Genomic DNA, 11767 nt, shown 5'->3' on the forward strand with positions numbered 1-11767 from the left:
TATTTGCTCTCTAGTTGGTGCTGGGGTAGACCCCTCCATTCAGCTGTAGGGTGGCAGTTTTGCCTCTTTCTCCATGGCCAAGTTCACTAGCTTGTGTTAAATTCCTCACTTGACCTCTACTTCAGTTTGCACCTGGAAGCAGCAGTAGTCTGATATCAGATTACATAGACAGGCTTGGTATCTTCCCTCCCCCTCATTCAGAAATTAAGCCTGGACCCTGTCTCCCTCCACCCCCCAGGGACTATAAGCAAGGCTACATTTTAGTCCACTATTTTTAGGAAAAGTCATGGACCGATCAAGGGCTAACAAATTCACAGGCCTGTGACCTGTCCATGACTTTTACTAAAAATATCCACTGTGACCAAGACTCGGGCAGGATGCTGGGGGAGGTGGAGAAACTGGTAGGGGCTCCCTGTCCCTGCAGCTCCTAGGCAGTAGAGGGGCCAGGGCAGGAGCTCTGCTGATCCCACTGGCTGGGAACTACAGCCCCTTGGTCCCTCCACCACCTAGGAGCTGCAGGTCATGCTCATGGGAGCCAGAAATCCCTGAACCCCCTCCCCCACTGCTGCTGGCCCTGAAGCTGCCCAGCCCCTGAAACAGCACCAGCGATCTCTGTGACAAACGCACAGCCTTAACTCAATAACCTGACTCAAGGAAACTGCATTTCCAAATAGTCCATTTAATCAATTTAACAAGTTTGTGAACATAATTAGTTTTAAACAAGTCTCATTCAGCAACAATTTTTGTACAATAGAAGCATAAGGAAAAGTGAACACTAGCCCTGCCCACTATCAAAACTCAATGGGATAGTCTTGCAGCTGTCCTTGGTTTGCTATGGTTCAGTAGGGTGGATTTTTATTCTCTGTAGCCAAACTAGAAAAGAGATTAAACAGAGTAACCAAAATAACTTTTTACAATAAGTTATATAAAAGCAGCACATTTAAAGTTTTTCTGGGCAAGACTGTCTTCAGACTATTAAATCTGTTTAAATACAGTCCTCATGTCCCATTATATAGCCACTCCTCTCTGAACTGGAGGTGATTATGCTAATGCACAATGCATTCTGAAACCTGGCCTCCTAATGCTCTATCTAAAATTGAAGTCTTCCCTCAAGTTTGTGACAAATAGTTAGGCAGCTTCCATTTTCATGCTTGAGGAGTGCAGGGGAGGAGGCAACAGCACATAATAGAGCCAACCACACTGAATCCAATCCTGTTTATTTCATGACAATATCTGGACAGCAGAAAGGAGTTCTGGTTTCAAGGGGCTTCCTTTCTGCTCTTCTCCTGAAGCTTTTACATCTGCCATGACAGCTGCATCCCATGCAAAAGTCAGGAGAGCAGAGGGCACCTAGGAGAAGCAGAAAATGTACTAGATGTTAACAGTAACTACACTGAAGCTGGTCAATGAGTATTTTACGCATCTTTAACCCCTTGAAAATGGTCTTCCAGGTGTACGAGAGTTGGAATGTTGGTTTTGGAAGACCTTTGACAGGCAGGAAGACAGGATATACAGTGCAAAGTTCCTAGCCCTGTGCCAAAAGCTTTCCCTGAGCTCTGAGGTAAGGGATAGTTCATCTAGCAACCAGGCTGAAGTTTAACTGCACTGAGACGAGGACAGAGCAGTTCAGTATCACAAGAGATTAGACCACCACTGGGACCAGAATTATTACAGTCCCCTTTCCTTTCACTGAACAGGTTTGTATCTGCTGTAAGTGGCTTCAACTAGATCGCTTTACTCACCAGCCCACACTCATTGAATGCCAAGTTCTCTTCAGTCAGTTTGACACCTCCAGGTGCAAGTAGCTCAAAGGGCATCCAATCATCCCTCAGTGCTTCTCTCACAAACCTGTAGAGCACAGATACTGGCTCCCGGGCATAGAATGTCCCTGTCATGAAAAGGGAAGACAGAGTGTTAAGGTCACATTTTTCCGCTTATCAAGATATTAAAACTGATTTATAGGCAGACTCCCATTTGCCTGCTCTCACCAAGACCCTTAGTTGCATATTTAGATGACATTAAGATAGTTCATTAGGGAAGGAATCAAGGCTGATGTGATTTACTCAACAGGTAAACATTTCATAGCAACATGTTGGTCATCCCAAGAGTATCACAGCAGGGCCACAAAATACCATTGCACCTCTAACCTAAAAATAAAATCCACTGGAAAGCTTAGTCAGTCTAGTACCTTCATTGCAACATGCTAAAGCGTCTCCTATTGCAAAATGCAACTGGTGTTCCTCAGGCTACAGAACCACTGTCAGCCTGTTACCCACCACGTGGGCAACACACCCATTACTGTTTTAATGAACCGCTCACTGGAATCTGAGCCAGTAGATTGCTCATTTACCCTCAGCAGTATGGAAACTCTTGTACAGCTTTAGCACAGATCAAGGCATGATGCTGCCCAAGGATGTCCCAGATCTTTATACTCACCATTGGTTTAGATAGCAAGAGTGACGGATGCTTTAGAGAGAAATTTCTACAGAAGCTGCAAAAATATAGTTACCCCATTGTCTCAGTCCCACGCAGTGGCTAGAAGCATCCCAGCTGGTTGAGTTATTCTATCCCCATGTTGCCAAGCAGATTCTGGCCAAGTTCTTTCCCCCTGGTCCTGCCAGGTTTTTGATTCTTGCTCTCAAACTACAAAGCGGAATTTCCAGAAGTTCTCTGGGGCATGTATACAAGAGTAAGTTGCAAGATGCGGCCATCCTTTACCTTGCAGAATGTATCCATCTGGGAAACGGACTCGTAGCAGCGTGTAGTTATATTTCCGCATTTCCCTTTGTTCTTCTCTCTCCCGCATAGCCTTTGTCCTCAGCATAGAGGCCTTCTCCACTGCTTCCGTCCTTTATAGACGAGACGGTTTTAACATGAAATAAAGCAAAGGCGGGGGGGGGGGGGTGAGATTTTCCAAACCAGAGCCACACACCACACCGGTAAGGTCAGCCCATCCTCCTCCCCACCCCTCCCCAATTATGCAGCTCCCTCCTTTTACATGCAGCGCTTCATGCTGCAGGACACTCACCGGAGCCGCTGTTCTCGCTTTAGCTCCTCTGCCGTGAGGTTGTAGAAGTCCTGGGGCAGCTCAAACTGGGCAGCTTGAGGGGAGGGTTTGAATACACAGAGCTGGCGATCCAGCTGGGCCTTCACTGGCTCACAGCTCAACAGCTGCTCCTTATAGTCCTTGAGATCCTCCAGCTTAGTCAACACTTCCTCCTTCAGCATATAATACTCTTCTGTGGTCTCTACAAACACATGCACTGCGCTTAAGTGCCTTGTTTTCCCTTCAATCCTAATTGCTCTCCCCACAACCACGCATGGGGAGTGTATCCACTGCTACCTGCGACCTCATGGAAAGCAGTCCTGAGAGCAAATCACCCTGAGGCAACAGGCAAGCTGCAGGTTGGGGGTGGGGGGTGTAAAATGGTGATGTTATAACGTACAGCAGACTTTAGAGCACTGCTCTCAACCTTTCCAGACTACTGTCCCCCTTTCAGGAGAGATTTGTCTCATGTACCCCCACGTTGCACCTCACTTAAAAACTAGGTTTCAGAGGAGCAGCCGTGTTAGTCTGTATTCGCAAAAAGAAAAGGAGGACTTGTGGCCCCTTAGAGACTAATACATTTATTTGAGCATAAGCTTTCGTTGAAGTGAGCTGTAGCTCAGGAAAGCTTATGCTCAAATAAATGTGTTAGTCTCTAAGGGGCCACAAGTCCTCCTGTTCTTTTTACTTAAAAACGACTTGCTTACAAAATCAGACATAAAAATGCACAAGTGTCACAGCTCACTGACTGAGAAATGGCTGACTTTCTCACTTTTACCATATAGTTATAAAATAAATCAACTGGAATATAAATATTGTACTTACATTTCAGTGTATAGTACACAGAGCAGTGTAAAGTCATTGTCTGCATGAAATTTTCATTTGTACTGACTTCACTAGTGCTTTTTACATAGCCTGTTGTAAAACTAGGCAAATATGTAGATGAGTCGATGTACCCCCAGGAAACCTCTGCGTACCCCCCCAGTATGTGTACCCTGGTTGAGAACCACAGCTTTAGAGGGCTCCAACAGTAATCAAAGCTGCCTCCCAGTGACACACTGTTACTCCTCACAAGTAGCTGACCCCAGTCTCAAGTCTGATACAGTTTGATTTCTTGCCTTGTCCTGGAACAGGCAGCATTTCCTTCTCAAACCCAATGGCCTGGAGAAACTCATGTGTCCCTTCTAGACAGTTTATCCTTTCCTAGAAGGTAAGGAGAGGGTTAGATTTAATCTACTACAGAGTGGGAATTATTCCTCCATGTGGCAACTGCAAGAGTCTGAATCTCACCTGAAACACTTTATTCTGCAGTTTGATCTTCCGGTACTTCTCCTCCTCTGGATGGAGGTGGATGTTATCCAGATATCTGCAGAAGACAGGACCATCACACACTTCATTCACAACAGGCATGGATGCTCAGATCACTCGTGAATCTTGGGTCCCATTTAGTGCCAAGATCAAAGTTTAAAAACACATTACTTGGGTCCAAAGAGCTCTCCAAGTGTCTCCTCTCCACTAGCACTTCCATCCTTCCCAGGCTGCTTTATCCCAAGAGAAAGCTATTTCTGAACACTCATGCAGGATACCCCACTACTTTACTACTGGGTCATGTGCATTGCACCAACTGCCTCGACCACCTTTCTCCAGATAGGAGTCTTTAGGGATCCCCACTGGACACAACTATGAAACACAAGAGCCCTGTGACTATGATGGGATGGCAGGAGACTATGGGGTTTATTTGCATTCCAGCATCCAGACTGCTCTTCATGCACACGGCTATGCTGCTGCCAATTTGAAACAAGCTACAATTGGTGTGTCCCCCTCAACAGTCTGCTTTACAGCCAAAGCCTCACGCTTCGGAGGCTAACCTGGCATCAGAGGGCACTCACATTTCACTCAGAGGGACGATCCACCTGGGGTACCTAGTTTTAGGAGTACAGGGACCACCTTTAAGATCTAGTTAATCTCTCACTCACAAGTTTTATTTCCTGGACTGCACATTGTACAGTCTAACAGACTTCACCATTAGGAAATATTTCCAAATCTTCACTGTCAGTGTTCCTTTCAGCACCACCCAGAGCACAAGAAAATCCCCTCCCCATTAACCTTCTGGGAAAGGGGCAATTGCTTTCACCCACGCCTTCTCGTCTGGAGAGGTGACAAATTTCATGCATCTGTGAGCTGGGCGCTGCACAAGACATTCAGACCACTTACTTGGCAATGGTCTCAACACCAATTTTCACTTTCTCTCGGTCCCTGTTGAAGGTGTGAATCTCCATGATCGAGGCAGCCACTGGGTCTCTAGAGAAATGCTGAGGGAGAAGGACAGAAGCGTCAGCTGACTGTCAACGCCAATTGCAGAACCAGAGGGGCAGACTGAACAGAGTTCTGGAGACTAGTGCTCCTGCCAAACTCAGAGGAAGGAGTCAGGGCAGGCATTTGTCAACAACTATCCACATCTGGATTTACAGTCCTTGAAGAGACATAAGCTGGGGGGGGGGGGGGGGGACGGGACAGGACAGTGAAGAGAGCAGAGGGCTGTCATTTTGTGCATTGGTGGTAGAGGAGAGAGCATGTTGTTCTGCATAAAGTATCAAGCCCAGGGATGCCTGAGAGTCTTGCTGAGCCCATCCCCCCCAGGGGCATTTCCCATGGGTTACACTGCACTTGGGGACCATGCCGAGGATTTAGTAAGATGGAAGGCAGGAAATGGTGAAAAGTCTGGTCGGCAGAGGACCTCACTTACTAAGAGGATGGCCTCTTTTATGTGTGCTTCCTTCTGGTCTTTCCTTACGGTGGCCCCAGTTAGTGGGCAAATGAAATAGACCCCTGACACTGACAGTCCAGCTGTTTCTTCCTCAACCGCAGACACAGGACCCTGAAGAAAGAGCTGAAATCAAACGTGGGCTCAAAGGGGGAGAACGTTTGATGCCCATCTCCCTCATGCACAGCTTTCTTGCTAGTACAACTCAGGGAACACAGGAGACTGGCATCTCCCCTCTGAATATCTCAGAATGCCTCATGGGCTGTCTGGATTAGTCAGCCACATAGCAGCACTGAGCAATGCTACCCAAAGCTTGAATAAGATCCCTTCTAATATAATGGAAGGTACCTTCCAAGAAGCTACCTGAAGGCATTCTGAAGAGTTACCAGTAACAACCCCTCCACGTAAGAGCAGAGGAATGGAACGCTACCAGTCAAATCACCCAAAGTCTGCAAAGCACTTGTAACTAAAAGGGTAAATGCTTGGCAGCCATGGAGTTCAGGAGCTGTCAGCACTTATGTTATACCCCAGTCTCTAGTTACGTTAAAAAGACTCAGCTATAGGAGATATGACTTATTTTCATCATGTGGCTTTGAGAGTAATACCACAACAGAGGGCCAGATTCCAATATCCTTGCTCACACCAGGCAGCACCTTAATCCAGGCGTAGTCCTGCTGATTTCATCAGACTGAGCTGCTACCCATTATGGGTATGCAAATTTGGCTCAGGGCCAATCAATAGAACCAACTCTCCTATACACAGGAACTCGCAGGCTCAGCCCAGGGAAGTTTCGGACAAGGAGTTTTTAAATAAGAAAGGGGTTAAAAAGTGGGTGGTCTCTTGCATCAAGTGCAAAATCACTACTGACTCCATAGCAACTGTTCTTAAATCCTAGCTTGTCTTGCTCACTCCCCACCAAATCAGCAGCTTTCAGAAGAGATGCCGTAGTACAAACTAAAGGATTATTAAGCTCTCTGAACCATAAGCAGCTATTTGCTCATTTTGAAAGTCAGACTCAAATCCACAGTCCCACAGCACAGGGGCTGGTATCCCCTTCCCTAGGAGATGCTCGAGCTTCGTAACTCAGGGATTCTCAGTTGCCCAGAGATCATAGGCCCTTGAATAGCAGCATCTCCTCATACCTTGTGACCCGTGGAGAGTTGTCTCTCACTTGCTGCTGCTTCAGCCATAAGCTCCTTTTTCACTACAAGACACAAATCCAGGGTACGGCGTCAGACGTGGCACAACCCGGTGAACTCTACAAACCTGGGGCAGGGAAGCAGCCGTTTGGATTTACAATCCTGCATCAGGCAGTTGGTTCATGTTTGGTACCTTGCCTCTGGGCAGTGGGTCAGAACACAATGTTTCAGAAGAATGCAACCCCCACTTCCGAGAGTGCACCTAGCTGGTTGTGCAAAACTGGCCGTGGGGGTGTGAAACTACAGGAGACAGGCTCCTCAACCCCCCATTCTGACAGACAGAAATGCCGCTGAGATGAGTGTAGGCTTTGCGGGGCCAATAAATAGACTGGTGAAAATACTCCCTGTAAATGAGCACTTTGTGGACTCACAAATATGCCTGTCATGCCCCTGGACAAGAAATGGGCGTTGGCCATTCTTACCCTGACTCTTGATGGCATCTTGGGATGAAGGGAGCCACGGCTTGGGCTTCTGCTCCAGCCGGGCCAAGGCTGCAGCTGCTGCCCTCTGGGCCTCATCTGTGGGCCCTTGACGAGACTTTGGGGTCACTGCTTTTGGCTTTTCTTTGGGGGCCCTTTCCCTGGTGGATAAAAGAAAGGCACAAATAAATGAACAGCCCTAGCAGGAGAGCCAGAACCCTAGAAGTAGTCAGCCGAAAGCAGATAACTATAATCTCACTCTGATCACTGTTTTATGTTCACCACAGTTAAAGGAGCTAGTTAGGATTTGTATATGTCCCCTTACCTTAGGCACTCAAACTACAGATTATTAAAATTGGAAGGTTTATAAAATCCAGTTTATTTTTTCCAGCTGATGTTTACTTCATGAAACTGCCTCTATTTGATCAACAAAAGCCAGACTGATCAGTTTCATATTCTGGCTATCATGCTGTAGCACTGGCATACTGTATTTGGGTTGCAGACACAAGAGGAGACAGTTTAAGTTCAAGCAACTCTTCCTTAAGGTTAATAAATTACATTTAAATGCAACTTAAAGATCTGGGATCTGAATTTCAGAGTCATAAGCACCTACAACTCCAACTGAAGGGGAGCTGCAGGTGCTCAGTGCCTCTGAAAATCTGGCTACGAAATGGTAGGTTAACTCTGATGGTGTCCATTAAGTACACCGTGAGCTAGTCTACACTGGGAACTCACATCAGCACAGCTTCATCTCTCAGGGATGTGAAAAACCCACACTTCCAAGAGATGCAGCTATGCTGACCTAACCCACGGTGTACTCCATGTTAAGTTGAGGGAAGAATTCTTCCATCAACCTAGCTACTGCCTCCTGGGGAGGTGGATTAACTACAGCAAAGGGAAAACCCCTTCCATTGGTGTAATTAGTGTCCACACTGAAGCACTACAGTGGTGCAATGCCGGGTCCCACTGTAGTGTTCAAGAGAGAGTTCTTGGAGTCATTGTGGATAATTCTCTGAAAACATCCACTCAATGTGCAGCAGCAGTCAAAAAGCAAAAGAATGTTGGGCATCATTAAGAAAGGGAGAGATAATAAGACAGAAAATATCATATTGCCTCTATATACATCCATGGTACAGCCACATCTTAAATACTGCGTGCAGATGAGGTCACCCCATCTCAAAAAGATGAATTGGAAAAGGTTCAGAAAATGGCAACAAAAATGATTAGGGGTATGGAATGGCTGCCATATGAGGAGAGATTATTAAGACTGGGCCTTTTCAGCTTGGAAAAGAGACAACTAAGGAGGGATATGATGGAGGTCTATAAAATCATGACTGGTGTGGAGAAAGTAGATAAGGAAGTGTTATTTATTCCTTCTCATAATACAAGAACTAGGGGTCACCCTAATAGGCAGCAGATTTAAAACAAACAAAAGGAAGTATTTTTTCAAACGATGCAGTCAACCTGTGGAACTTCTTGCCAGAGGATGTTGTGAAGGCCAAGACTATAACAGGGTTCAAAAAGAACTAGATAAATTCATGGATGATATGTCCATCAATGGCTATTAGCCAGGATAGACAGGGATGGTGTCCCTAGCCTCTGTTTGCCAGAAGCTAGGAATGGGCGATGGGATAGATCACTTGATGATTACCTGTTCTGTTCATTCCCTCTGGGGCACCTGGCATTGGTCCTGTCAGAAGACAGGCTACTGGGACTGTTGGTCTGACCCAGTATGGCTGTTCTTATATAGACAAGCCCTAAGCCTTTGGTTACAGGTGATCTGCAGAGAGGCGAAAGAGGGGAAGGAGTACTACGCTTTTGTTACATAGAAAAGAAGCTCTTCAAGATGATGGAGGTGGGGTTTAAACAGACTTTTACATTAGAATTTCATGTCTTGTTTACCCTGAAGGCTATGGACACCCAGAAGGATGCCATTTGGATGCTATGAAAGGAACCCAATTGCTAGAGAATGAGATTTTTTCCCCAGACTTAAATAATTAGCCCCTATTTCACTCAGACACTTGAGAGAAGAGCTTTGTCAAGGATTCAAATCCTAGTTGCTTTAATAAGTATTCATGAACATGTCAGTCATCTAAGACATCCTTCCTCAACACCAAAGACGACAAGCAGGATTTAAAAAAAAAAAATCAGGCCGTTATAAGGCACCTTCCCCTTGAAAGAAGATGGACCCATTTTTCCCGAGATACTCCTCCCTCCCCCATAAAAACACGGGGAGAGGGTTGCTGTGTATCAAATGCTTGTACACAATATGCACTGCAGGAAAGCCTGAAGACTGCACCCACTACAAAGCATGGATACCATTAGAAATGGAGAATGTCTGTTGCTAGCAGGAAACAGAATTTAACACTTTCTGCTGCTCTGCTCAACTTCCACCCTCACCCGTGTATAATCCCACACAGCACTACTCTGGGCAGCTCCAAGAACAGGCTTGAACTGGAAGCAACTGCAGATGCTCAGCAGTGACATAACAGCTTATAAGGTCACAAAGGAACCTGATGCCCTTGCTAGGTAGCATTGCAACTCAGCTGCTATAGGGCAGTTGGTCAAGCCTACGTGGCCCAAGTTTTGAGCAGTAAATAATACTGGACTTCTTCTCCCTGAAGGCCACAGGAAATTGGATTTAATCTATGATCCTACAACTACAAATCCCTTGCAACTTTTAAGAAATATTGTTATTGAAAGGTTCAGTTTTTAAGCTAACTTATTAGTAAGGTTCCTTCAGGATTTAGGATAGAACTGGGGACTCTAGCCCTCTCTGTGTGTGCATTTGAGCAGGGCTGAGATCAAGCATGTGAAAGTCACATGGAAACTAAACAAATGACACAGAAGAGCAAGAACAATACATAGTGCAGCACTGACTAGGTCAGGTCACTGAGAAGATAGGTTCCAGTCTAGTGCCAACTGTCACCATCACTGATCTGTGTATTGGCCTAATGCTATTAAACCTGCTTCAAAACATTTACTGATCCTGAAGATATGTGAACTAGTCCATCAATACTGTTTGCAGCCCAGATAGATCTTGGGACAGCAAGCCTACACAGTGCTTCATTCTGATTGTATCCTGGCTTTCTGCAAGCAAGGGGCTTGTATTCCAAGGCAATTGTACCAGCCACTGTCTCCTGAGCCAGTGGAGTTTGGGATTCTCAGCATTCATATGACATAAAGCAATCATTTTAGTCTTTCAGAGTGGTAGCCTTGTTAGTCTGTATCAGCAGAAAGAACGAGTACTTGTGGCGCCTTAGACTAACAAATTTATTTGAGCGTATCCAAGGTGCCACAAGTACTTCCTCGTTCATTTAGTCTTTGTTTGTTCTCAAGATACTAGACTTACAAAACTGTCAATGGTCTATTCACCACACACTGGTCTGGGAGCAGATACTTCCCTCATCTCACCAGGGTGATTTTAGTTCCCAGTGTGGTTATGCCACATGCACTCAGCTGGCATATTTCATAAACAGCTGAGGTACAATGATATTCAGGAAAGTGACTAACCATAACATGGTGAGGTTCTGTACTTGTCTCAACTGCCTCTAGATCAATCCTGCACCTTTACAAGTCAAGTGATTTTTCCATCATCATCATTGCCGCAAACTTAACTTGGGATCTGAAAATCAGCACCAAGAATACCAATTCTGTGGTCAGGACTTGAACGAATGTGTTCCCTGGAGCTGCACTGGGTCCCGTCAGTTCTTTCTTTACTGTACCAGCTCCTGCCGGGCTAACAGGAGTAAGAGCCTGGTTGTGTCAGAAGAGTCAGCAGCTCTGACTCAGACACATGTGAACCAGGTAAACAAAAGCACTTCTTCTGGGCTACAGTAAAAGTTTTTCCACTTGCTGGAATTGTCTTTTAGGTTCTAAAGCAAAAGTCCCACAAGGAAGATAAAAGTTACTCCTCTGGTGATGTGTCCTGCATCCCACTGCGAGAGTCCCCACCCCACCCACCCAGCTCAGGGGCTCTAATACTATTCCCAGAGCTTGGCACCTTTTGGAGAGTAGAGCAAAATGGAACCATGGTAGCTCTTGCTGCATCAGAAACAGGAACTCCATAGCTTCTCACACAGAAATTGGTTACTGACAGTGGGTTTGATCTCCAGGAGCTGCGTAGCATCACGGACCCCAGAAGCAGACAGAGTCCGGGACTGGCTACCTCATGCCACCAATAGTATGTGGCTTTCAATGAATCACCCTGACCAACTTGCACCCCACTAACGGCACCCCCAGTCCATCTCCCGTCCCCCCCCAATTCCTCCCTCCCCCCCCCCCGGCTGCCCCCAGTCCGTCTCTCCCCCCCCCAATTCCTCCCTCCCCCCCCCGGCTA

At 46.2% G+C, this 11767-nt stretch overlaps 1 protein-coding gene across 1 annotated transcript in view; it reads right to left on the reverse strand.

The window, feature by feature from the left end:
• Positions 1 to 659: 659 nt before the first annotated feature.
• UBXN6 (UBX domain protein 6) overlaps positions 660 to 11767 on the reverse strand; it is a 12733-nt gene continuing 1625 nt past the window's right edge. The window contains exons 2-11 of the mRNA XM_077805465.1: positions 7432 to 7589; positions 6953 to 7014; positions 5793 to 5924; positions 5261 to 5358; positions 4337 to 4412; positions 4165 to 4249; positions 3029 to 3248; positions 2719 to 2849; positions 1743 to 1888; positions 660 to 1350 (exon numbers count right to left, since the gene is read on the reverse strand). Of these exons, the coding sequence (XP_077661591.1) occupies positions 1222 to 1350; positions 1743 to 1888; positions 2719 to 2849; positions 3029 to 3248; positions 4165 to 4249; positions 4337 to 4412; positions 5261 to 5358; positions 5793 to 5924; positions 6953 to 7014; positions 7432 to 7589 (1237 nt within the window). The 3' untranslated portion in view covers positions 660 to 1221. The remainder of the gene's footprint in view (positions 1351 to 1742; positions 1889 to 2718; positions 2850 to 3028; positions 3249 to 4164; positions 4250 to 4336; positions 4413 to 5260; positions 5359 to 5792; positions 5925 to 6952; positions 7015 to 7431; positions 7590 to 11767) is intronic.

This window comes from Eretmochelys imbricata, chromosome 25 (genome assembly GCF_965152235.1).
Source record: "Eretmochelys imbricata isolate rEreImb1 chromosome 25, rEreImb1.hap1, whole genome shotgun sequence".
In the NCBI taxonomy this organism is placed as follows: Eukaryota; Metazoa; Chordata; order Testudines; family Cheloniidae; genus Eretmochelys; species Eretmochelys imbricata.